At 38.4% G+C, this 27,218-nt stretch overlaps 1 protein-coding gene across 4 annotated transcripts; it reads right to left on the bottom strand.

Moving 5' to 3' along the window:
* Positions 1-104: 104 nt before the first annotated feature.
* On the bottom strand, positions 105-27,218 carry RAD51AP1 (RAD51 associated protein 1). 4 transcript variants are annotated; one of them, XM_047742714.1, is made up of 9 exons: positions 27,062-27,216; positions 24,157-24,206; positions 20,434-20,575; positions 17,359-17,468; positions 15,880-15,966; positions 15,218-15,367; positions 7,523-7,687; positions 3,656-3,805; positions 105-994 (listed from the first exon to the last, which is right to left on the bottom strand). In XM_047742714.1, exons 1-9 carry the CDS (start codon positions 27,076-27,078, stop codon positions 858-860), a joined length of 1,008 nt encoding a protein of 335 aa, XP_047598670.1. In that variant the 5' UTR covers positions 27,079-27,216; the 3' UTR covers positions 105-857. The 4 variants fall into 4 exon arrangements, with proteins under 4 accessions (XP_047598670.1, XP_047598669.1, XP_047598672.1 ...); XM_047742713.1 differs by having other exon boundaries at positions 3,656-3,808; positions 27,062-27,215; XM_047742716.1 differs by lacking the exon at positions 7,523-7,687 and having other exon boundaries at positions 3,656-3,808; positions 27,062-27,218.

The following is a 27,218-nucleotide window of genomic DNA, read 5'->3' as shown; positions in this document are numbered from 1 at the left end:
GGATGACTAATTACTTGGCCACCCTCTATAGCACTGGCTTAACATGAAGTGATGATTCTAAGAAACAGCCCCCCCACCTTATAGTTACAACAAAAAGACTTAACTTTTTTTTTTTTTTGCGCAAAACATTCATTTAATCATGAAATGTAGACAATCAGAGATAGACGGATGTAACGGTATCAAGAAAAAGAGCACACCGAGACTCTTCCACTTTTATTACAGGTTTTGACAATGAGAGCTTCATAAAATCTCATGTAATTCTGTTGGCTATACAATAAACATCTACTTCTGAGTAGGAGACATATGCCACATTATAGCAACCAATTTAATGTGCAAAATAATTCTGAATTCTTACTATAAAAATATTGGCTAAAATATGAAACATCTTTGCAGTAAAACTGATCATGTAACTTAAGATTTCAGAAATGTCTCCTGGGAAAAATGGGAATGTTTCCTTTCGCCAGATAAATTCTCAACAGTGAAACTTAAGGTGCCATAAATTAGACAAAGCTAGAAAGCAACACCATTTTACTAGAAAAGAGCAGTATGCAACATGGACTTCCTCCTTGTCGAAGGGACAATCACTTAATGACAATGCCTTATTATAAACACAGGAAAAAGAGAATACATTCTTCAGGAGGAAATGACACCACAAGATAATTCTTATAAACAATTTTCTTCTTGAAGTCTTGAACAGCTTCAGAGAACATCTTCACAAAATAGGCAGAGGCAATTCACATGACATTAAAAGATTCCTTTATATTATGACACACCTTCCTTAAACAGAAACACAATTCAAATAGAAACACATTGTAAAACTCTGATTCTCTTAATCAAACATTTGTTTACTGCCACACTCAGCTATGAGCGGCGTTTGGATGCAAAGGTTTAACTCGTGCTAATCTGGACAAGCCAAGGCGGAGACTCTGATTTGGAGACTTAACAGACACCCCTGCCAGTGGGCTCCTGTTGCTGTTGCTGCTTCCAGAAGTTGCTAAAAGAAAACATATCACCTGATGCTCAGTATGTTTGCAATCTCTTAACAATGATCAACTTATAAAACAGAAGATGCAAAAAATAAACAAAAAGTAGGTATGGATTACTGTGGTATACAAGTTCTATCAAGTTATAAACAAGATCAAAAGAATCAACAGTATAAAGGGCAGAAAGAATACAGCACTGCCTATTTTCAAACATGCTCAGAAAGCAAGATAATAACACCAAAACTTTATGTACAAAAGCTGAAACAGGTAAGTTGGAAGCAACTAATACTGGTTATAAAGACACAAAGAAATGCATGAAGTTATAATTTCTAAAGTAGCAGGAAAATCCAATGCATTTTTGAAAATGCTGCAATTCTTACAAATACTCCTTGAATCTATTTTTTCAAATACTATTGTAAACATGACGAATATTCTTTTTATTTATTTATACTAGTTCATTTAAGTGACATGATACAGCATTTGTCCTTCTCTGAGTAGGGGTGGGAGTAGATGGTGAAACAGATAAGGGGGATAAAGGGTTCAGAGACACAAACTTCCAGTTATGAAATAAATAAATCATGGAGATCAAAAGTTCAGCATAGGGAATATAGTCAGTAACAGTGTAACACCGTTGCATGGGGACAGGTGGGGACTATGCTTATCATGGTGAGCACTGAGTAGTGTGTGCAACTGTTGAGTCAATATGTGCCTTATATTTCACAAGATGAAAGGTAGTAATTAAGAGACATTAAGTAGGGGCGCCTGGGTGGCTCAGTGGGTTAAGCCGCTGCCTTCGGCTCAGGTCATGATCCCAGGTCCTGGGTTCGAGCCCCACATTGGGCTTTCTGCTCAGCAGGGAGCCTGCTTCCTCCTCTCTCTCTGCCTGCCTCTCTGCCTACTTGTGATTTCTCTCTGTCAAATAAATAAATAAAATCTTAAAAAAAAAAAAAAGAGACATTAAGTAACCATGCAGTCTCAGACTGCACTCTTTTTTTAGTAACGCTTTTTATTTAATATTTCAAGTTTTTATTTAAATTCTAATAACATATAATGTAATACTAGTCTCAGGAGTAGAATTGAGGGATTCATCACTTACATATAACACCCTGTGCTGCTCACAATAAGTGCCCTCCTTAGTGCCCATCATCCATTACCCCTCTCCGCCGCCCGTCTCCCCTCCAGCAACCTGCAGTTTGTTCTCTATAGTTTAGAGTCTCTTATGGGAGAAATCAGAGGGGGAAAAGAACCATGAGAGACTATGGACTTTGGGAAAAAGGAAAGGAAGAGGGGTGGGAGGATGGGTGAGTTCAGTGATGGGTACTAAGGAGGGCATGGATGGCATGGAGCACCGGGTGTTATTCGCAAACAATGAATCATGGGACACTATATCAAAAGCTAATGATGACTAATATAACACAATAAAAAAAAAGAAAAGAAAAAATAAATAAAATAAATTTAGAAAGAGTCTCTAATGGCTTCCTTCCTTTTTTTTCCCCTTCCCCTGTGTTCTTCTGTTTTGTTTCTTAAATTCCACTATGAGTGAGATCATATGGTGTTTGTCTTTTACTGATTTATTTTGCCTAGCATAATACCCTCTAGTTCCATCTAAATGGCAAGATTTCATTCTTTTGGATGGTTGAGTAATATTCCATTTCATATATATACTACATCTTCTTTATCCATTCATCAGTTAATGGGTATCTGGGCTCTTTCTGTAATTTGGCTATTGTTGATAACGCTGCTATAAACATGAGGGAGCAATACAAAAATACTGACTCTGAAAAATACTGACTGAAATCTGTCTATTAGTACCTAGTCATCAGGGGGTGACGACTGTGGGCCAATCAAGAAATGTAAGTGAAAAGATATGAGTAGATTTGGAGTGTCTTAGAGAAGGAGAGGGGGAAAATGAGGATAGATAAAAGACCAGAAAATGGACACAGACAGGCTCTGACAGAAGACGACATACACGGTGTTTAAGGAAGAAAAATGGTATCTGTTTCCCTGGACTAGAGGGTGCATGTGGTTGGGGGAGAGAAAGTGGATATAGGACTACTTAGGAAGCCACAGGTAGTTTGGGCATAAACTGGACAGGGCCTGGACTAGGTTTTTGGTAATGCCAAGATAAATGAAGGTCAAAGAATTCTTGAAGAATCAGTGAGACTTGGTTGTAGAGCAAAAAAAACCCAAAAAAACCAACAAAAAAAAAACCAAAACAAATAAACCAAAGAGAAGTCAAGTCTGCAAGGGCATTTGTTAAATGCTGCAAGACCATGTACAGGTCCTGAGGCTTCAGTCAGACTGTGACCAGCGGGTCTTGAGCAAAAAGGTTTGTTACCAAAAATAAATATCAGGAATGTTAAATGTTAACAATCTTTGACACTGTAAATCCACCACTAGGAATTTGTCCTAAGAAAATAATCAAGAATGTGCCCACAGATTTCTAAAAATAAGGATGTTTGTGCTTATTACCTTATTTATGATGCTGAGAAAATAATAAACAATCTCAATGCTCAGTATAAGGGAATGACATATGATGAATAAATGCAGTAATTAAAAACCTTGGTTTTGAAAAGTATGTAACGATATGGTGTGACACTTAAAACTAGAGGAAAAAATCAGCCAGTGATAATTTTCCAAGCCCCTGCCCTTGATCAAGAAATATGCCATACCTGGTGGGACCCACTTAGGTTTTCTGCTTTCAGCTGAAGGGCTGCGTATTTGTAATGGTTTCCTAGTGGCCTCTGAAGGAAGAGAAACCTTTTTTGGTGAAGGCTGAGATTCTGATTTCACAGCAGCTGGAGCAGAGTCTCTTGAAGTCGCTTCTTAAAAATAAATAAATAAATAAATAAATAAATAAATAAATAAATAAAATGTATACACATATATATACACATATATATGGAACGAGAGAGAGAAAGTAATGAGCACTGGGTGTTATACACAACCGAGGAATCACTGAACTCTACCTTCAAAACCAATAATGGACTCTGTGTTAATTAACTGAATTTAAATAAAATAAAATTTAAAAAATATAAACATATAAAAAGTTTTGCACAGAGGAAGATTAAATCTAGCATGTAGATATAAAAATTATTAAGTTACATAAACTTATAAAAATTAAAAAGGCAATATCATAAATTTGGAAAATGCTTACATTCACTGAGAGCCTGAGAATAGTCATCTCTGATGAGCATTTGTAGGCGAGGCAGTATGGTACCCACACCACATACATTACTTTTAACTCTCTGAGCAATTCTGATACAGATATTCCTATCCCCACTATCAGATAAGGGGGAGAGCCCAAGCAATCTGCCTGTAGTCTGGTAGCTGATTAAGTACCTGAGCCAGGATTAGGAACAAGGTCCACCTCCCAAGTCTATATGTGCAGCCAGGACATACCAGTGTCTCATCAGTACGTGTCAATGAGACGATACATTAGGCTCTAGGGTTACAAAGAGTATAGCTCAGGGATCTTGTTCCCAAGGAACTTAGACTCTAATAGAGTGCAGTCACTAGACTCTAGTAAGAAGGGGAAAAAAAGCAATGAGATGTGTATCGCGCAGTGTGATGAGACAGAAGACAACTCTAGAGGTATGCACAGTAGGAGGGAACCTACAATCTATGTATGTATGTGTATAGGTTTAACAGGTCACAGGGAGGTTGTCTGAGGATAGTTTGAGCCAGATCAAGGCTGCAAAGTAAAGAGAGAGGAAAGTTTTCTAGGCAGAGGGAGAAGAGCATGCAAAGCTGGAGAATGCAGCCGGTTCTAGGAGAGCTGCCGGTTCAGGATGGCTAGATAAGAACAGGAAGGTCAAGGATAGGAAGGTGAGAGATGGACAGGGTGCACATCACTGATGCAGAGTTTTGCACACCATGGAAGGAGTCTGGTTAGTCACAATCAGGTACTGATTTTTCTCAGGAAAACCTGTGTTCTGAATACATCTCTCTGATGGTAGGGTAAGACAAGCAGACCACTTAGAAGGCTCTTAAGGTACTCTAAGGTAGAGGTGATAAGGGCCTGAACCAGGGGTGAATGGAGGAAAGAACAACAGATTGGAGATCTTCTAAGAATTAGATGGGGGCAGGTGGTGATGGAGACAAAGAAATAATCATGACTTGCAAGTTCCTGTCATGGGCACACTGCCTGATGGTGTCATTTACCCAGAGAATAAGCATACGAATGGGACTAGGTTTTGTTTTTTTTTTTGTTTTTTTTTTTTTTTTGAGGGATGTGCTGGAAATGAAGGGAGGAGGACAGGTGAAATATAAACTCACTTTTAGATAATGCTTACTATGACATGATTTAAGGGATATCTAAACGCATATGAATACATAAATTTTCATCATATACTCTTCTTAATGTTAACATCTAGATCCTAGATGAGCACTGTCCAACAGAAGTTTTTCTGCTACGATGGAAATTCTGTGCTGTCCATGTGATAACCACTAGCTACATGTTGTTATTAAGCACTTGAAATAAATGTGGTTAGCAAATCCACGGAAGTGACTTTCAAAGTTTATTTAACTTTAATTAAATCTAATATAGCTGCATGTGGCCAGTGACTATCATATTGGACAGCACAGCTCTCGAGATTTTCTCTATCAAGGGAGAAACTGTAGCATGTGCTTGAATAAAGACTCTCAAAAGTTACTCAATACCTTATTAATGGGGCTAGAAAAATAATCCTTCTTTGCTGATTCCTAATCCCATTATTTAGCAGGTAAATTTTACTTCTAATATTACATATTAAACTTCCTTGTGAAGCAACATGCTTTAAGGTGTATAGAAGACTTGAAATGGTAAATTCCAATGTGGAAACTGACATTTTATTTGTGTGTCTTAGTGAGGAAGTATAAACAAATGTCCAAAGAAAATATAAAACATGTTCATGTTGTTAATGACTTTTTCATATCTGTTTGTGGCCGGCAGAAGAATGGCCCCAAAGACGTCCATATTGCAAATGCCAGGGCACAGCAAAGGGGCTTAGCAGATGGCACTGAGTTAAGGATCTTGAGATGAGGGGTTTGTCTTGAATTATCTGGGTGGCCCAAAGTACGCACAACGTCCTTATAAGTGAAAGTGAAAAGCAGGAGAAAGAGAGAATCAGTGATGTGATGTGAGAAAGTCCCTGCCTTTGCTGGTTTGAAGGTGAAAGTGGACCATCAGTCAAAGAATGCAGGTGGCCTCTAGATGCTCCAAAAGGCAGGAAAAGGAAAATTTCCCCCAGAGTCTCCAAAAAGGAACACAGTCCTGCCTATAGCTTGATTTTAGTGCAGTGAGAACCACTCTGAACTTGAGGCCTACAGAATTACAAGTTAATAAATTTGTGGTTTTAAGCCACTATGTTTGTGGTAATTTGTCATGGCAGCACTCAGAAACTAATACACTACTTTCTCTCTAAAACCCTCTGTGCCTAAAATCTACTTTCTCAAAACCAGATGACTTTGTCAATTTAAAAGGACACTAACTGGGATGCCTGGGTGGCTCAGTCGGTTAAGCGTCTGCCTTTGGCTCAGGTCATGATCTCAGGGTCCTGGGATCCAGCCCCACATCCGGCTCTCTGCTCAGCAGGGAGTCTGCTTCTCCCTCTCCCTCTGCCCCTCTGGCCCCCAGCTCATGCTCTCTCTCTCTCTCTTAAATAAATAAAATCTTTAAAAAAAATAAAAAGACACTAATTAGAACCTCATTAATTCAAAATATAGTGGAGGGAGGAATATGCCTCAATCAGTATTTAGTTGTCATTTCTTAGTAAGTACTCAGCACCATGCTATTTTAGTGAAAGCAGCTCCCACGACTAATAGGGGGAGTCCAAATAATGGAAATTTTAGTTTCAAAGAACTAAGACATAAAAATATATATCAATAAGGAAAGAAAAATCAGGTTAATGTAGGTTATATTTTACAATAATCTATCATATATTATGAATTCAAGAATATCCTGTCTTCTTTTACATAAGAAACAGGTATTCCGTGCTCAAGTTGTCATAAATTCCAAGTTTTACTATAAAAATGGTTTCTAACGTAATTTGTTTTGAAAAACCAAAGAAGCCCTAAACACGTGGCAAAAGGGTTCTCAAATCAAAGACTAAGGTAAGCATGAAAGCAAGAAATGAGAATCATGCAAACTTCCCTGTTCATTGTCTGGAAAAAATATGGTCCAGTGGCTACAGTTTGGGCTCTAAATGGATAAAACTGGGTGCAAATTCCAGCTCCTCAAATAATTATTCGTAAGAATTTCAACAAGTTATTGAACGTGAGCCTCAGTTTTCTCACCGTAAAATGCAGGTAACCCTAGCTGTCTAGGGTGGTCGTCAGTGCCACAGGAGGGGAATTCTAGTTAAGAGCTCCATAGGTAGTGGGGCTTAGAACTCTCGTCTGCTTTTCTCCCTTCCCCGCCCCCCTTCCTCCTATGTACCTTAGCTAGAAGTGAACACTGGCAAAAAGTTAAAAAAAAAAAAAGGCAGAGAGAAGAAAAACACATTAAATAAACCAAACATATTTCCTTTATAAAATTAAGTATTTTGCACTAAGCTTACCCAAAGTATCACATCTGGATTTAGGCTTCTTCTCCTTTTTCTCAACTGGGGATTTTACCTTCACTTCTTTCTTTTTAATTTCTTTTGCTTTATTTTTTCCCATGGTGAAGTCTTCGTCATCATCTTCACTCTCACTAAAATCAGAGTCGTCCTCAGACTCTTCACCTAAAACAGAGGATTACACACCGATCTTTGTTCTAAAAAGTGAGGCTTCCATGTGTACCTGAATCTAATGTAACACTGTATGTCAATTCACTTCAATTTTAAAACAAAGTGAGGTTTCTATTGCCTTGACTTTACTGCCTTTGCACTAAATTCTTGGGCAGCTCGCACTCTGCTGGGCACGGCAGGACTGAGAGCGTGGTTGCCTGGGTTGGAATCCTGGCCCCTCTGCTTACAGAGGGCCTCAGATAGTCTGCTCACTTCACTGTGCTTAGGTTTCCTATGTATAAAATGAGGACCATCATAAAGCCTACATCAGAGGGTTTTGTGCAGATTAAATGAGTTAATACAGGTAGAGCGTTTAGAATAACATTTGGCAAACAACAAGGAAAACAGAACTGTTTGTTCTTATTATTATCATTATAATTTTCCATCAGTTCTCTTTACTTTCAATTTTTCCAATTTAATTTAGTAACTTAAGAAGAATGGTAGGGCATGATATTATATTAGCAACTCCTTCAAAACAAGGACCTTGATGGTAATAATAATAGTATACTTTTTTAAATCAACATTCTAGAATAAAAACCCAGTGGAAATCGAGAAGAGACTAAACATACCACAACATCTTAACTGATAATCTTATGTATGATTTCATTTGGGACAAACCTCTCATTTTCCACAAGCTCTTCTCTGTATTATATGGGATGATACAAGCCAGAGAGGTGATAGGTTAACTAGCTACAGCTGCTCTAGAAATCAACATTTTTCACAGAGCTGGAATAAATAATCCTAAAATTTGTATGGAACCAGTAAAGACCTCGAAGAGCCAAAGGAATGTTGAAAAAGAAAACCAAAGTTGGTGGCATCATAATTCCAGACTCAGAGCTAATAAAGAGCTAATAAAGCTCTATTACAAAGCTGTAATCATCAAGACAGTACGGTACTGGCACAAAAACAGACACATAGATCAGTGGAACAGAATAGAGAGCCCAGAAATGGACCCTCAATTCTATGGTCAACTAATCTTCAACAAAGCAGGAAAGAATATCCAATGGAAAAAAGACAGTCTCTTGAACAAATAGTGGTGGGAACATAGGACAACCACATGCAGAGGAATGAAACTAGACCATTTTCTTACATCACATACAAAAATAAACTGAAAATGGATGAAAGACCTAAATGTGAGACAGGAACCCATCAAAATCCTAGAAGAAAAGACAGGCAGCAACCTCTGTGACCTTGGCTGCAGTAACTTCTTGCTAGACATGTCTCCTAAGGCAAGAGGAACAAAAACGAAAATGAACTCTTGGGGCTTCATCAAGATAAAAAGCTTCTGCACAACAAAGGAAACAGTCGACAAAACCAAAAGACAACCTACAGAATGGGAGAAGATATTTGCAAATATCTTATCAGATAAAAGATCTGATAGGTCCAAGACCTATAAAGAACTTTATTAAACGCGACACTCAAAAAACAAAAAATCCAGTCAAGAAATGGGCAGAAGACATGAACAGACATTTCTCCAAAGAAGACATACAAATGGTTAATAGACACATGAAAAAATGCTTACCATCACTCATCATCAAGGAAATACAAATCAAAACCACAATGAGATACCACCTCATGCCAGTCAGAATGGCTAAAATTAACAAGTCAGGAAACAACAAGTGTTAGCAAGGGCGCAGAGAAAGGGGAGCCCTCTTACACTGCTGGTGGGAATGCAAGCTGGTGAGCCACTTTAGTTCTTCTAGAAGCTAAAAACACATGACCCAGCATTGCACTATTAGGTATTTATTCGAAGGATACAAACATAGTGATCTGAAGGAGCACCTGTATCTCAATGTTTATGGCAGCAATGTCCACAACAGCCCAAACTACAGAAAGAGCCCAGATGTCCATCGACAGAGGAATTACTCAGACATCAAAAAATGAAATCTTGCCATTTGCAATGACGTGGATGGAACTAGAGGGTATTTGCTAAGCCAAATAAGTCCATCAGAGAAAGACAATTATCAATCTTACTCATATGTGGAACTTATGAAACAAAACAGAGGATCTTAGGGGAAGGGAGGGAAAAATAAAATAAGACAAAATCAGAGAGGGAGAAAAACCATGAGAGACTCTTAACTCTAAGAAAAAACTGAGGTTTGCTGGAGGGGAAGGGGATTGAAGGGATGGGGTAGCTGGGTGATGGACATTAAAGAGGGCACATGATGTAATGAGCACTGAAACTAATAATACGGGATATGTTAATTAATTTAATGAATTTAAATGAATTTAAATAAAATTAAATTAAAAAGAAAAAAGAATATCTGATAGTTAAGCAATGATTCTTCTGTTCTGGGGAAGGCCAGGGGAGGGGAGTCAGAACATCATGTCTTATAAATAATAAATTCTGAATACTAAGTGTAAATAAGTAGTAGTACTGTATTTATAAAAACTTCCTTACATTTTCTATATTATAAAATAGTACATACTTATTGCAGGAAATATAGAGCACACCAAAGAAATATCAAGGCAAGGGGTGCCTGGGTGGCTCAATTGTTAAGTGTCTGTCTTCGGCTTAGGTCACGATCCTGGGGTCCTGGGATCAAGCTCCACCTTGGGCTCCCCGCTTGCTGGTCTGCTTCTCCCTCTCTCACTCCCCCTGCTTGTGTTCTGTCTCTAGCTAAGTCTCTCCCTGTCAAATAAATAAATAAATCTTAAAAAAAAAAAAAAAAAAAGAAAAAAAGAAATATCAAGGCAAAAGAAAATCTACTCCTAACCTTGCCACTCAGAGATAACCACTGTTATGCTCACCGTATATAATACTTACCTATCTGTAGGAAATAATATTTTATATAAAAAATAACTTACATAAACATTCCCAAGCATATACAGCAATAGACAATAATAAACTACCGCTCAGACTCAATATTCATCAATACGTTCCTACATTTGTTTCATCTCTCTCGTCTTCTCTTCCCCTCCCTGCTCGGAGTATGTTAAAATAAATCTGAGACATCAGGTCATTACACTTCTAGATACTTCTGAGTATGTCTCTGAAAAATGGGCTTTTTTTTAACACAACAATGTCATTATCATATCTTACAGTATCAACAATAGTTTCTTGGTATCGTCTTCTACACAGTCAATATTAATCACTTTTAAAAAGAGCAGTATCCCTTCCCTTTTCACCCCAATGCCTCTGAGTTGTTGAAGTAACCAGGTCAGATGTCCTATAGAACTTCCAACATTCCGGATTTGTCTGTTTTCTTCCTCATGGTATCATTTAGCTTACTCTGTGAGTAGGAATTTTCTCAAGGCTCAATTAGAATGAGGCTCACCTTATTTTTTTTCCTAAGTGATCACTTCATGAGTGATGCTCTGTACTCCATATTGTATCAGTACACAAAGCACATAACATCTGTCCTACTCTTAGTTGGCTCAGCTGCCCAAACTCTCATTGTGAAGGTCCTCATCAGCCCTCCATTGATGGTCTTTGCCTAAATAACATCTTTATGATCTTCAAATTGCGATTTCCTTATTTTGTCTTTCCACACAAATAAAAACTTAAAAACAGGTATGAGAGTAATCAACCCGCATACTCGCATAATGATTACTGGGTTACATAGAAGTAGCCGTATAATACCAGCAGACCACATGGAGGCTGCTAGAAATAGTACATTGTAAAATCAAATAATTATTTCTGGAGTTCCGAAAGGATCTAGGTGGGGAGGGCAAGTAGTGGAGTTTCTCCAAAATTTCAAAATACAGACTCTAGGAGGACAAAACGTCCTATATATCCAACAATATTGGTAGTGCATATATTCTTTTCTTGGCTTGAGAGGATAAATGGTAGGAGCTGGCTAAACTCCATCAAACTTTTCTAAGATGGGGTCCAACTGATCATCATCAGGCAACAAAGAAAGTAGTTTAAATAATTTGGTGGTGGGAAGACAGAGCTCCCAGAATCCCAAGTCATTAAAATTCCATATTGGCAAATCTGGCAGGCCTAAACAGTGGGGTTATGGATTCTGTGAATCTTCAGATGCCCTTAAGAGAAGTCTTATGTTCTCTCCAATTTTCATTTTTCTTTCTCTATGGAAGGTCACAATGATCCTTCTCTTCTCATCTAGGGTGAGTCAGTGCAGGGGGAAGTTCTGACATATCCCCTCAAGAAAAGGCTCCCGCTCAAAAATAACTTCAGGTTGTCTGAAACAGTTACACATTCAAGTGCACTAAGCAATCACCTCTGAGGGGACTGGAAAGTTGTCAGTCACCACTGGCTTAGGGTGAAAGAAAATAAATTGATTGTACTGCTCCCCAAAGTACACTAAACATGAAGAGGAACAGGTTTATCCTTCAATTTTAAAGGTAAAGCAGGCCTGGCTGGGATAGCTTAAGGAAGCTTACATAGCCAGATGATAGGATAAGGCTTTTGCATCCTCAGGTAGGGAACAGAAAAAGTTAGAGAGACAAGGAGAAAATTCTGTCTAAAGTTTAGTTTGTATAACCATGGCACAGGCCGGCAGGCAGTTATCACCACAGCTAATGAGCCAGCAACCTCCAACAGAAGGACTCTTTCTCAGGGTGGACCACAGGGCATTTTATAGGGAGAACAGCCGTACTGTTAGTTTGGTGGAAACCAAAATAATGTAACCGGTGGGGGTGGGAGGGGGGTGGGGACAAACCAGCTCTCAAAGAGCTGGACAAGTAGCAGTCATTTTAGTCCACAGATTATGCTAGATAAGGGATAATTCTTAGAATCTAAGAATGTATACTACTATATAAACACTTAGCATTATTTTCTCCCATTGTCCTAACCAGTCTCATATCTAAAGATTTGGACATCCCATTTATTGACAAATCAGTTATCACAATAGCTTCCTGTTTTGACTACTGTCCTAGTTATAATGATAATGGCCCTAATAATCAGATTTCACAATAAGATCACCATATGACAACCACATTTCCCTCCCAACAGCTAACAGGTCTTGAATCCGTCCAAAGGAAGGGAGAATAATTTTCAGTTAGAAATATTTCTTGCAGTCCTCATATCCAGCATAACCCCAGAAGCACGCATTTCAGTAAATGTTTTCTTTCCTATTTTTGGAGTTTTCTATATCCTAAATCACCATTTGACTATACAGAACTTGAAATTAAATCTATTCCTCTCACAGAACTATGGCTCATATTTCATCTCAAAAATATTTGCTTACGCAAAACTAAACAAGAAAAACCTAAAACCAAGCTAGTTACTTTTTAAAAATGATTATTATCTTCTTTTAAAAAATTTTCTAATTGTGGTTAAAAAAAACCATATTAATATAAAATTTACCATCTTAATCCTCTTAACGTGTAGAGTTCAGTAATGTTGAATATATTCACATTGTTGTGCAATAATCTCTGGAACTTTTTCATTTTGCAAAACTGAAACTGTACCCATTAAACAACTCCCATTCCTGCCTCTCCCCCATCTCTGCTAACCACCATTCTATTTTGTTTCTATGAATCTGACTGTTTTAGATACCTCTTCTAAGTGGACACAGTATTTGTCTTCTGTGACTGGCTTATTTCACTTAGCATAAAGTCCTTAAGGTCCATCCAAATTGTAGCACATGACAGGATTTCCTTCCTTTTCAAGGCTGAATACCCCACTGTATGTGAGACCACATGGTGTTTATCCATTAATCCGCTAATGAACATTTGGGTTGCTTTCATCTCTTAACTATCATGAAGAATGTTGCTATAAATATGGGTATGCTAAAATCTGAGACCCTGCTTTCAATTCTTTTGGGATACATACCAGGAAGTGGGATTGCTAGACCATATGATAACTTATATTTTTAATTTCTTGAGGAACTGCCATCCTGTTTTTCACAGCGAAAATCCCACTACCAGTGCACGAGGGTCCTGATTTCTCCACATCTTCACCAACACTTGTTATTTTCTGGCTTTTGACATTCTGATGGGTGTGAGATGACAGCTCACTGTGATTTTGATTTGTATTTCCCTAATGATACCGATATTGGGTGTCTTTTCATATGCTTTTTGGTCATTTGTGTATTATTTTAGAGATTTTTAACTACTTTTAAAGGCATACAAGCAACTATAAAGTCACTATCCAAATTACAATTTCAATAAAAACTTATTTTTATAAAAGGATTTGAGAGATTATCTGAAATTCAAATGCAAATAACACAATATTTCTCTTTTTAAATCCCTATCATGCCTGAAACATAATCCATATAAACCCAGCCAACAAAGCAAGTGATTTCATTTCCACAGAGAAAGCAAACATTTGAACCATTAGTAAATAATTCAATAATCTGAACCACTATTAAAGACAAATTCATTTCACTGGCATGCTAAGTAGACTTGCAATTCATAACTTTAAACTTGTTTATGGATTGATCTGACAAGCGTGCCTCAGATAACGGCAACGACATTCTAGCAGTGCTATGGTTATCACCCTGAAAAAGCATTTAAACTGACAGGGGTTATTTTTATCATGTGGGGCTTTTCGTATTCAGTAACCTTAAGTTGGGGAGCGTTCAGCCCGTGCTCTCCTATACTGTTTCTCCAGGGTGTTTTTTTTCACTGGCTCCTGCTTTCAGACGTTCCACTTATGTCTGTGTTTCTCCAAGTAGGACCCCAAGACCGCCTGCTTCGGTATGACCCGGGTCATGTAAAACAGCTCTACACTACCTTCCTCTTCTTCAGGGCTCTTCTACGATGACACTGGATACATTCTACATTTCAGTATTGTCTGTGTTCCCTCGCTTGAATTTAAACTCCTTAAGGGAGCTCTGGTTTTTATTGTTGTTGTTCACTGCTATATTCCTAGTGTCCAGAATATGATGCACAGAACAGATACTCAAAGATTTCAGAATGCGGATGAACAAAATCATTTGTCAAGAGCATGTTAAAATCTGTCAAACTATATCACCTGATTTGGCAAAAATTTATGGATTTATTCATTTTAAGTTTTAATTAATATACTATGATGTCCTGTCATCTATGTCATCTATATTAATATACTATGATGTCCTTCTCATCTGCCCTAATTTCTGAATGAGTCTGAGACCTGTCACAATAAAATACAGGTTTCATCTCACTTCAACCCCAAAATGTCATGAATTTCCACTACCTACAGAAAAAAGTCTACAGGTCTCAGAGTGGGCCTGAGACCCTCCATGATCCTGTGCCCACCTGCCCCTTTAGCCTCTTCTGTAACAGTCTCTCCCGCAGGCTCACTGACTTCTTATATGGGTGCTTATCTATGCCACTGTTTATGCCTTTCTGTCAGTCAGGAATGCTATTTTGCCCTGGTATTTTGCCTAAGTGCTACTCATTTTTCAAGGCACAACTAAAAGGTCACCTCCACATAAAGCTTTCTCCCCAAATGGCAGAGCTGAATTTGACTGTCCTGTTTGTTCTCAAGTTTGCACATATCAAACATTTAGCACAGTGCCTCACATATATTAATGGTCTCTAAGAACTTTTGACTGAATTTCCATAGGCTTAATTTTGAGGTAGGATGTAACTCACCAGTTGCAGAGTCTGGTTCAGAGTCATTAGCACTGTCGCCATCACTGCCTTCCAAAAGAATCTTCCTCTGTTGTACCACAGCTTTTGATGCTGCTTTTCTTTTCCCTTGAGCACCGTGCAAATCCTCTTCCTCAGTAATCTTATCCAAATCTTCAGGAGAGGTGTAAAAACCAACGGGAAACTTTTTGTCACAGATAATATTGAAAGAGCTGCAGGATAGACTTCTATCACATCTCTTGTTTTTACGTGCCCTGCTCCGTCCCTCCGCTGCTTCTGAGAGATCACAGAGTTCGACCTGGGTCAATCCCAGTACATCAGTCTCCTGACGAGAGAGTCCAGTTTAAGGATACGTGTGAGACTCAACTGAGGAGGCTTTCCCCCCAAAAACGGTAAAAACTGGAGCCCCTTTCTTCCGTGGTCAACAGTTATTGGCTAGAATCCGGGGGTCGTCAAGGCCCTCCCCCAGGGAAGAAAAAGAAAAGGCAAATGGGTCTGTAGTAAGAGGGAAGAAAACTAAAATACGAAGCAACAAAGGAGAAGAGGAGAAGGGAACCTTGACAAATTTAAAGATCTTGGTTCTAGCTACGGTGGCAGTGTTTAAATAAAAGTCAGAAAAATAGCAATGTTGATAAGTAAATATTATTATTAATATCAAAACTTACCTAAATAATCACTGGCCACACTGCAATTGGAGATATGGGGAGACTTAGTCACTGTTCTGATTCTGCTGCTGCCGCATTTTTCAGTGCCTAAAGAAAAGGAAGAAGGAAAAAGATACAGATGCACCTTAACCAGCCAAGGAGCAGAAAGAGGAAAATTGGTGCTCTGATGTAAAAGTCCCCAGATACAGAGAAATGATCCAAACTCAGAACACAGTGATTTACCTTGGAAAGGTTAGCATATGGTTAGGAGTTTGGGCTCTGAAATCACACAGACTTAGACTTCTGTTTAAATTCAGGCTCTATCACTTACATTGGCTGTACAACCACGGGAAAGTTGCTTATCCTCTCTAAGACTTAATGTCGTCATCTATAGCATGGAGATAAAAAAAAAAACAGTGTGTGGAATAATTGGATTTATTGTGGGTGATTAAACGCCAATCACATGTAGGAATTTTTTACTGTAGTGCCTAGCACATAGGAAACAGTCAATAAATATTAGCCATCATTTCCGCGTAGGCAGATACATGCTCTTACTAACAGAACCTCTTCAATCATTGTAATAGCCTTAAAATGATCTAAAGTATTTCAAGAGGACTTTCAGTCATGATAATTGGTACTATTAAATCCCATTGCTATAAAGTGCATTCATCTATGAGAAGTGGTACTTCCAAGGAAATCCTGCCATGTATTCTACCCTCTCTTACAGAAGAGAGATGAATTTCATTTTCTCAATTTTTGGATATAAGATAATCCTCTTTTTACATTTCTTCAATTTCCTGATTACTAAATGGCTCCCTAATCAACAGATTCTCAATAACTTCCAAACTGGAGGCAATATTGATTTAAACATCTATACCCCTAAATAAGCTAATGAACTAAAAATATCCTCCAGCATAAGTTAAGCCAAACAACTTCATCCAAAAAGGATTTTAACAGTTTGACTATCTTTTCCAGGAATAATGATTTCTGCCTCTCCAGAGTATCAGTATTGCCATCTGCTGCACAGTTGCCAGAAAAATCGAAGGAGAAAAACCCAAAGAGATCCACAAGTCACACATCTCTTATGTCCACTGAGCTTGCTAACCAAACTAGTATCTTTAACCGCTGTAAAAAATAAAAATTACCACCAACAGGTCATGTTTAACTGATTTGAATTTTGAGAGAAAACAGGCAGATTGTTAGGACTGTATAGACCAATTCATTTGATCAAGAGGTTAAAAGTCCACTGTAAACAAAAATGTAACTTGAACACCCAAGCTCATAATCCATGACCGCAAGCTGACAGTGAGTGTGAAGCAGAGATGTGTGTGTGCACAGAGATTTACACATCAGAATAAACAGCCGGATCTAACTGGGCCCTCTACAAACTGCTCCATTTGTTGTCCCAGGCGTTAACATTTTATTCTTTCCTCTGTGAAATGGGAAATGATGACAGAAACAATAAGGTTATAAAGATAAATAAATGGAAAATGAAGTTACTTTTATCTTGAGCCTCTTCTACATCAGTGGTGACTCTTGGAAGTTCCTTCACTGATAAAGCTAGTGCGACTTCTAAGTCTCGCTGGTAGAGCTTGTCATCTAAAGCCATCCTAAAGTGGACACACAAATAAAAATGAGTTTTTAAAAAATCAATCTCAACCAAACAGCAAAATCTGCGATTTTCCTGAATTACTATTTAAGAGCTGCCAATCTCACAAAAATGTTTTTAAACAGTAATCATAATCATAACTGACAACACTGCTAATATGTAGTAATGTCATATTACATCTAGCACAAGAGACTGAAAAGAGGAGCAGCAAGCGCCCTTGTAAGTACTGCTTCCTTTCTGTGTAATGTCAGTCCTAACTACCCACTCCAAGCACCTGCTCAACCTAGAATAAAGACTTGGCTCAAAAGTCCACTTAGAAATCTTCCTTGACCTCACTCACACTTCCTTTAGACGAGCATTATAGCTCTTATATTAAACTGGTTTTTCTTAAAGATTTTATTTATTTATTTGATAGAGAGATCACAAGTAGACAGAGAAGCAGACAGAAAAAGAGGGGGAAGCGGGCTCCCCACTGAGCAGAAAGCCCAAGGCGGGGCTTGATCCCAGGACCCTGAAATCATGACCTGAGCCGAAGGCAGAGGCTTAACCCACTGAGCCACCCTGGCATCCCTTAAACTGATTTTTAACATCTGTTCCTCCCAATCTCAGTTTTAACAACTATGTCACCAAGTACTTACTATGTATGAGACACACACTAGATAGAATACTAAAAGTACCCTCAAGGAGTCTGCAGTTAATGAGGAGGGTAGGGAAATAAGACATACTAATAATTATCCTACACATGCAGATTATTATATCTCCTATTCAAGGTGGTTCAAAGTGCTATGATATGTAAGAAAAGAACTCAAAAATTAAAAAAAAAAAAAAAAGTTACATAAAAGATGAAATACTGAGGGGCGCCTGGGTGGCTCAGTGGGTTAAAGCCTCTGCCTTCGGCTCAGGTCATGATCTCAGGGTCCTGGGATCGAGCCCCGCTTCAGGCTCTCTGCTCAGCAGGGAGCCTGCTTCCCCCTCTCTCTCTGCCTGCCTCTCTGCCTACTTGTGATCTCTGTCAAATAAATAAATAAAATCTAAAAAAAAAAAAAAAAGATGAAATACTGAGATGTACCTTGAGGGATTTATTATTTTTTTAAAAACAAGTTTTATTGAGATATAACTCACATAGTATAAAACTTACCCTTTTAAAGTGTACAATTCAGCAGTTTTTAGTACGTTCAGAGTTGAGAAACCATCACTGCTATCTAATTCCAGAGCATTTTCATCACCCCAAAAAGAAACCCTACATCCATTAGCAGTCACTCCCTGCTTAGCCCTCCGCAGCACCTGGCAACCACTAATCTACCTTCTCTTTCTACGGACTCACCTATTCTAGACATTTCACATCAGTGGAATCATACATGTGACTTTCATGGCTGGCTTCTTTTGCTCCGCATGTTTTCAAGGTTCATCCATGTTGTAGCATATATCAGGACTTATTTTTATTGCTGAATGGTATTCCATTGTGTGCAGAGACCATATTTTATTTATCCATTCACCAGCTGGTAGACATTTGGATTGCTTCCATTTTTTGGCTATCATGAATAATGCTGTGAACCTTCTTCATGTCCAAGTTTTTGTGTGGGTATGTATGTTTTCATTCCTCCTGGGTATATACTTTGGCCAGGTTATAAAATAACTCTTTATTTAACATTTGGAGGAACTGCTATCTCTGCTTTCCAATGTGGCTGCACCATTTTACATTCCCAGCAACAATGTGTGAGAGTTCCAATTTCTCCACATCCTCTTTAACAGTGGTTTCTGTCTGTGTTTTTGATTATGGCCATCTCAATGGGTGCGAGTACTGCCTCACCACAGTTTTGATTTGCTCTTCCCCAATGGCTAAGAAAGTCAGGCATCTTTTATGTGCTTATTAGCCATTTGTAGAACTTCTTTGGAAAAATGTCTACTCAAATCCTTTGCCCATTTTGTAAATTGGGTTATTAGTCTTTTTACTGTAGAGTTGTAAAAGTTCTATATATATTCTGAATACAAATCCCCCATCAATTATATGACTGGAAAATATTCTCGTCCATTTGTAGGTTATTTTCTTCACTGTATTTAAAATGTAGTACAAGAGGACGCCTGGGTGGCTCAGTTGGTTAAGCGGCTGCCTTCGGCTCAGGTCATGATCCCAGTGTCCTGGGATCGAGTCCCACATCGGGCTCCTTGCTCAGCGGGGAGCCTGCTTCTCTCTCTGTCTCTGCCTGCCTTTCTGTCTGCCTGTGCTCACTCTCTCTCTCTCTCTGACAAATAAATAAATAAAACCTTTAAAAAAAAATGTAGTACAAGCAGCTCAAAAACAAAAATGAATTTTAAAAAAGAAAGAAGAAAAAGAACGTGGAGTAAATTTCTCTTTGTTAATCAACTTTTCTCACACTTGCAGCAGTGAACCATATCATGCCCTACCTTCCATTTGTTAATACTCCCCCTCAGCCCATCTCTTCTCCATTCTACAGGTTTGGGGCCTCTCGGGACTTGCTTCCGTCATTCTCTCTTCTCTTTTGGTACTAACTAATGGAAATCCAGAATTCATCTACAAACTATAGGAACTTCTCAGCGCTGGGCAACTCTCAACAATATAAAGAGAAAATATCTTCTATCTACAGAAAAATACATTGTTTAATTTTTATAAAATTATCCTTACAAATGTAATTTTTAACAAAGTAGCCTTATAAGACTTGAGGACTTTAGAGACAGGTACAGAGTCCTACCAAAGTAGCTGTAACTCCTAAACGTTGTAATTATGATTGTCTTAATACTTAAATGAGCATTTCCTTACATGTTTGTGAATTTCTAAGGCAGAAAGTCAGAAGGGGATGAATGTTACATCCCTGTTCTCCTACACCCACTAAATAAAATAATACCTACGACTCTGCTCAAGTAATAATTTAAACCAAGAGTTTGAATCTCTCTCTCTCTTAAATGAACACAGCTAATGTATATTTACTCTATGTCTTACCTCTCACCTTTTTTTAGGTGTTTTCTCTTGTAGTGGGATATCTTCTTTCTGGAGATTCTTCAGCTTAGGTTTCCTTGTTTCTAGTTTCAACTCCTTCGGTGTTGTTCTGGGTTTCTTATTTAAAGGTGCGGTTGCAGAAACAAAGTCATCTATTTATGTGTGGGTCAAAAATAAACGTCTATGAAATTGCTTTTAGTAAGTAAGAAATAAAAACATTTTCTGAGCAGTTGAAATTCATTACGGTGTGCATTCAAGTTTTAAACATTAAGAAAATTGTTTAACTGCCACAACGTAAAAAGTATTGCTGGCGTATTATTTACCTTTATTATCATTCATGCTTTCAACTTTGTTTTCGTGGCATTTATTTTTAAATTACCAGGCTAGCAAAAACTGAAAAAGTTTCAGTGACACTCAACATAAAATTGTTGCTATAGCTTTTACACTCATGCGTGACACACGTGTGCATAGCCTCTGACACATGCAGTCTTAATTGCAGCATTAGTATTAATACATGTTGTCTCTTTCAAGCTTCCCCGAGTAGGAATATCATAACTTGTGGCTTGCCCCCCACCTCCACTATGTCTAGAACACAACTGGCAATTTATAAAAATCTACTGACCTATTGATGACAGTAATAAAAAGCTACAAGTTAGAGTCTCTACTATTTTCTTCCAAGTCTTAGACACACTTATAGTCGAGCCCAAAGCAAAAAAACAGGTTCCTTCAAATCTCAAGATTACTAAAACATTTGACTCACAGAAAGCTCTGGTGGTCTGAGAAATACAAAACCTACTTCGAAGTATAATGTAATCTAACTGAATGTTTCTCACACTTTCTGACCAAAATTCTCTTAATAGCAGAGACAAAAAAATATGTCAAAATCACGTATAGGGTATAGCTTACTCCTAACCTTTCTTCCAGGTCTTTTTTTTTTTTTCTTCCAAGTTTTTATTTACACTCCTATTAGTTAACATTCAGTGTAATATTAATTTATTAGAATTTAGCAATTCAACACTTATAACCAACACCCAGCACTCATCACAAGTGGTGCCCTCCTTAATCCCCATCACCTATTTCCCCCATCCTCCACCCATCCCTACTCTGGTAACCATCAGTTTGTTCTCTACAATTAATAGTGTATTTCTTGGTTTGACTCTCTTCCACACTGCCCCCTGACATTTTCATCTGTTTTGTTTCTTAAATTCCACATATGAGTGAGATCATACAGTATTTGTCTTTCTCTGACTTATTTAACTTAGCATCATACATTTTAGCTCTATCCTTGTCGTTGCATATTAGTAAGATTTCATTCTTCTTTATGGCTGAAAAATATATGACCCAGCAATTGCACTAGTAGGTATTTATCCAAAGACTACAAAAAAATACTAATTCAAAGAGATGCATGCAGACTGATGTTTATAGCAGCATTATTTTTTTGAAATTTAATTTTAATTTTCAGTGTCTATAATTCATTGTTTATGCATCACACCCAGTGCTCCATGCAATACGTGCCCTCCTTAATACCCACCACCGGGCTCACCCAATCCCCCACCTCCTCCCCTCCAAAACCCTCAGTTTGTTTCTCTGAGTCCACAGTCTCTCATGGTTTGTCTCCCCCTCCAATTTCCCCCAACTCACTTCTTCTCTCCATCTCCCAATATCCTCCCATAATATTCATTGTGATCCTCAAGTAAGTAAAACCATATGATAATTGACTCTCTCTGCTTAACTTATTTCACTCAGCATAATCTCTTCCAGTCCCGTCCATGCAAAAGCTGGGTATTCATCCTTTCTGATGGAGGCATTATACTCCATAGTATATATGGACCACATCTTCTTTATCCATTTGTCTGTTGAAGGGCATCTTGATTCTTTACGCAGTTTGATGACTGTGGCCATTGCTGTTATGAACACTGGGGTACAGATGGCCCTTCTTTTCACTATATCTGTACCTTTGGGGTAAATACTGCTATGAACATTGGGATACAGATGGCCCTTCTTTTCACCACATCTGTACCTTTGGGGTAAATACCCAGTAGTGCAATTCCAAGGTCATAGGGTAGCTCTATTTTTAATTTCTTAAGGAATCTCCACACTGTTTTCCAAAGTGGTTGCACCAACTTCCATTCCCACCAACAGTGTAAGAGGGTTCCCCTTTCTCCACATCCTCTCCAACACTTGTTGTTTACTGTCTTGTTAGTTTTGGTCATTCTGTGTAAGGTGGTATCTCAATGTGGTTTTGATTTGAATCTTCCTGATGGCTAGTAATGATGAACATTTTTCATGTGTCTGTTAGCCATCTGTATGTCTTCTTTGGAGAAGTGTCTGTTCATGTCTTCTGACCATTTTTTGACATGATTATCTGTTTTGTGTGTGTTGAATTTGAGGAGTTCTTTATAGATCTTGGATATCAACCCTTTGTAGTGTCATTTGCGAATATCTTCTCCCATTCCGTCAGTTGCCTCTTTGTTTTGTTGACTGTTTCCTTTGCTGTGCAGAAGCTTTTAATCTTAAAGTCCCAAAAGTTCATTTTCACTTTTGTTTCCTTTGCCTTTGGAGACATGTCTCGAAAGAAGTTGCTGTGGCTGATGTCAAAGAGGTTACTGCCTACGGTCTCCTCTAGGATTTTGATAAGATTCCTGCCTCACATTGAGGTCTTTTATCCATTTCAAGTTTATCTTTGTGTGTGGTTGTAAGAGAATGGTTGAGTTTCATTCTTCTATACGTAGCTGTCCAATTTTCCCAGCCCCATTTATGGAAGAGACTCTTTTTTTCCACTGGATTTTTTTTTTTTTTTTCTGCTTTGTCAAAGATTATTTGACCATAGAATTACAGGTCCATATCTGGACTCTCTACTCTGTTCCACTGGTCTATGTGTCTGTTTTTGTGCCAGTACCATGCTGTCTTGGTAATCACAGGTTTGTAGTAAAGCTTGAAATCAGGCAACACGATGTCCCCAGTTGTGTTTTTCTTTTTCAACATTTCCTTAGCAATTCAGGGTCTCTTCTGGTTCCATACAAATTTTAGGATTGTTTTTCCAGGTCTTTGAAAAATGCTGGTAGAATTTTGATCAGGATGGCACTGAAAGTATAGATTGCTCTAGGCAGTATGGACATTTTCGCAATGTTTATTCTTCTGATCCATGAGCATGAAATGCTCTTCCATCTTTCTGTGTCTTTTTCAATTTCTTTCATGAGTGTTTTGTAGTTCCTCGAGTACAGATTCTTTATCTCTCTGGTTAGGTTTATTCCCAGGTATCTTATGGTTCTTGGTAACAGCATTATTTACAATAGCCAAATTATGGAAAGAGCCTGAATGTCCACTGACTGATGAATAGATAAAGAATATGTGGTATATAAGATTTTATTTATTGTACCATTAATGGGGATTTCACATTATATTCTGTAACACATTTGTGTTTTAAAAGACAATGTGTTTCTTCTTAGGGAAAGGGACAAGAGGAGACAAACCCCACTATGAGAAACATGAACCTAGAATAGTTTAGATCTAAAAAGCCATCTCACCTGGCCCTGTTCATTTATCACTTACCTACATAATTCTTGTCAGTGTAATTATCAGCACAATCATCCCAAATGCTTAGAACATCATTTTTACAGCCCTAACTCATATACGCCTGGACAATATGTTCAATGTTAGAGTTCTAGGTTATATAAATTCTGAGGAAATAAATTTCCAAATTTTTAAAGCAAAAATATGAATCTCCACTTACCATCGCTGTCAGAATTCTCAAACTGTGAGTAATTGATTGGTTTCTTATGCCTATGACCAAGAGAGAAATTTAATTACACAAATGCCAATTTCCCACCTCCAATCCTTAAGACCACTGAGTAAAGGAAAATGTGTTTTGACTCTCTTAAGAATACTTAAACTTGAGGGCGCCTGGGTGGCTCAGTGGGTTAAGCCGCTGCCTTCGGCTGAGGTCATGATCTCAGGGTCCTGGGATCGAGCCCGGCATCGGGCTCTCTGCTCAGCAGGGAGCCTGCTTCCTCCTCTCTCTCTGCCTGCCTCTCTGCCTGCTTGTGATCTCTCTCTCTGTCAAATAAATAAATAAAATCTTAAAAAAAAAAAAAAAAAAGAATACTTAAACTTGAAACACGAGTTGATTTTACAGTTGGAACTTAGCATTAGCTGAAATAATTACAACTATACTTGATACATCTGATAAGGAAAATATGTATTCAGATAACCATCAAAGTAAAAACAATCAATATCATTAACACAATTTACATATTGTTTAATTGCTGTGGGGCACTTATAAGTTCCTGCTACATGTATGTTAGTTTTATCTGTGCATTCTGTCTCCTTATTAGATTATAAACTTGACACTGAAAGCTATTGTCTCTCTTTTTTAAATCTCCCCACAATACTAAATAATGTTCTTTATGCACTGGACAATGAAACAATGGTGAGTGACTTGTACCTGCCACCTGAAACAAATCTTTCTACTACTTTAGAGAGCCATTAGAAGAAAGTGATATTCAAAGTGGTAAAAAATGAACTCACTTTCTTCCCCCTTCCCCTAGGCACTAAATAAAACAGCATTGTGGTTTTCTTGTCTATCTTCTGCCAAATACAAGTGTGAATAACCTAGTAGGCCAGTTCCTTCAAACAAAATGGTGTTCTATGAAAAAAGAGGTCAGTTCAGCTCCCAACTCAATCTCACAAGTGCTTTCCCTGAAGACAATCACTGTAGAAGTAGTTTATGTTGTACATATGTAACTGTGTCACTCTCCTACTCTTTGAAGTTAAAGAATTTGAAAGCTGAATAAAATACGAAAACCCCTTTAGTAACTCTGAAGACTGAATAATAGTAAAATATAATAAAACCTCTTAATAAAAGAAATACAGTCAACAGTTGAGCTATAACATGAAAATTCTTACTGTTTCATCAAACACAGTCTTAAGTGAAACTGGCATTTTCTCTCTCTCTCTCTCTTTTTTTTTTTTTTTGTACTCTGAATGTGCAGCAGTAATGAATACAAAGATATTTGTAGAGTTTGGTGCCACGGTCTTAATTTGTGCTGAGCCTCCAGCAGTTATGCCACCACTGCAGTGCAAATGACAGAACGATGAATAAAGCGAGCGATGTCTTGGGATTACTATGAAAATAGTTTTGACCTCATGGACCTCCTTACAGGGTTTCAGAGAACCCTAGGGGTCTGTAGACAGTACTTTGACAACTGATATTCCAGACAAGAGGATTATGTCTTCGCTATTTGGGTGTTTAAATCCATTTCAGACTTCGTGAGCTCAAAAATGGAACTCCTGATCCCCCATACTCAAAGCTGTTCCCTTTCCTAGTCTTCCCTACCTTGATTAGTACAAGGATCATCCATTCAAGTAGCTCAGGCCAAAAATACTGTGAAATCATCTTTGATTCTTTTTTCCCCTTACGTCTACATTCACTTCACCAACAAGTTCTGTCGGCAATATCTCCAAAATATATCCCAAATTTATCTGCCCCATTCCATGTCCACTGGTAATACCCTACTCCAAACCACTATCCAATGATATGATGGTTTCCCTGTCCCCATTCTGGTCACCCCATCTTCCATTTTTCTCCACCAGGAGCCAGTGAATTTTATAAAGCCAAAATTAGATTTCCTTGTTCTACTTAAAACTCTCCATTGGCTTCCCATTCTACATAGAATAAAATCTAAACTCCTTTCTAGAGCCTACAAGGTCCTACCTACTCTGGCTCCTACCTATTTCTCTGACCTAATCTACAATTCTCTCCACTGCTTGCTAATGCTACAGCTTTAGGGGCCTTCTTTCTGTCCCTAAACATAGTCAAGTTCAGGGCCTTGGCTCTTGTCCCCGCTACCTGGACTGTCCCAGATTTTCACTGGCTCTCTCATTCTCATCATTCATGTCTCGGATCATGTATTATCTCTGCAGAGAGGTGCATCCTAACTACACTATTTAAAATAAGTTTTTCCTGCTCACTCTCCATCACTTTGCGGTACTGATTTGTGGTCCCCTAACCTTACCCCTTGACTGGAATGTAACCTCCCACAATCAGCACAGTATACCAGTAAACTCTCTGAATGAGTGCCTGACTCTAGGCCTCCATAGCACTCCACTGTGGTTAAGAAGGGGAATAGTTTCAAACAGTATAATGGAAAGCACAGAGGATCTAGAGCCAGAAGATTTAGGTTTGAGTGTTACCCTGCCACTCACTAGCTGTGACTCAGCTAAATTGTCCTTTATGCCTAGGAGTTTAAATCGATAAAAACGGGGATATCTAAACTGTTATATCAAAGAATTGTAGTGATGAAAAAATGAAAAAACACGCAAGCAGGAGCTAGGTGAAATGTAAAGCGCTGTTCCAACGCTAACATAACCAGGGCTTATTTGAATGGGTGGGTAAAAGAATCCGCAATAGCTGCGAAGGGAGGCAAAGAGAAGGAAAAAGTTAGCATGCTAGGATACTTCTACGGATTGGGGGACTCTCAGTGGACACTGGACAGCTTCCCAGAAACCGTCCATCCCAGCCCACCGTCGCTAACCGCCGTCCTATTTGGCCCTCTCCCCTCAATCGTGTGTAGACGAAGTTGCCTACAGCGTCTTCCTGCTTTTTCTCCCCATCGCCGCCGCTGTCACGAACTACTCACCTCACAGGCCGCACCATGGCCCCCTCCTAGGCTGAAAATTCGCAGCTTTCAAGTTCCTGTTGGCAGCAGCGGCGGTTTCAATTCCCGCCCAAAACCAGACACCGGAGCTCTCCGCCCCCTGCCACCAGCCCTCCAATGATTACCAGCCATTCTTGCA

The sequence above is a fragment of the Lutra lutra genome, chromosome 8 (genome assembly GCF_902655055.1).
Source record: "Lutra lutra chromosome 8, mLutLut1.2, whole genome shotgun sequence".
Classification (NCBI taxonomy): domain Eukaryota; kingdom Metazoa; phylum Chordata; class Mammalia; order Carnivora; family Mustelidae; genus Lutra; species Lutra lutra.
This window is presented reverse-complemented; position numbering and strand designations above follow the sequence as displayed.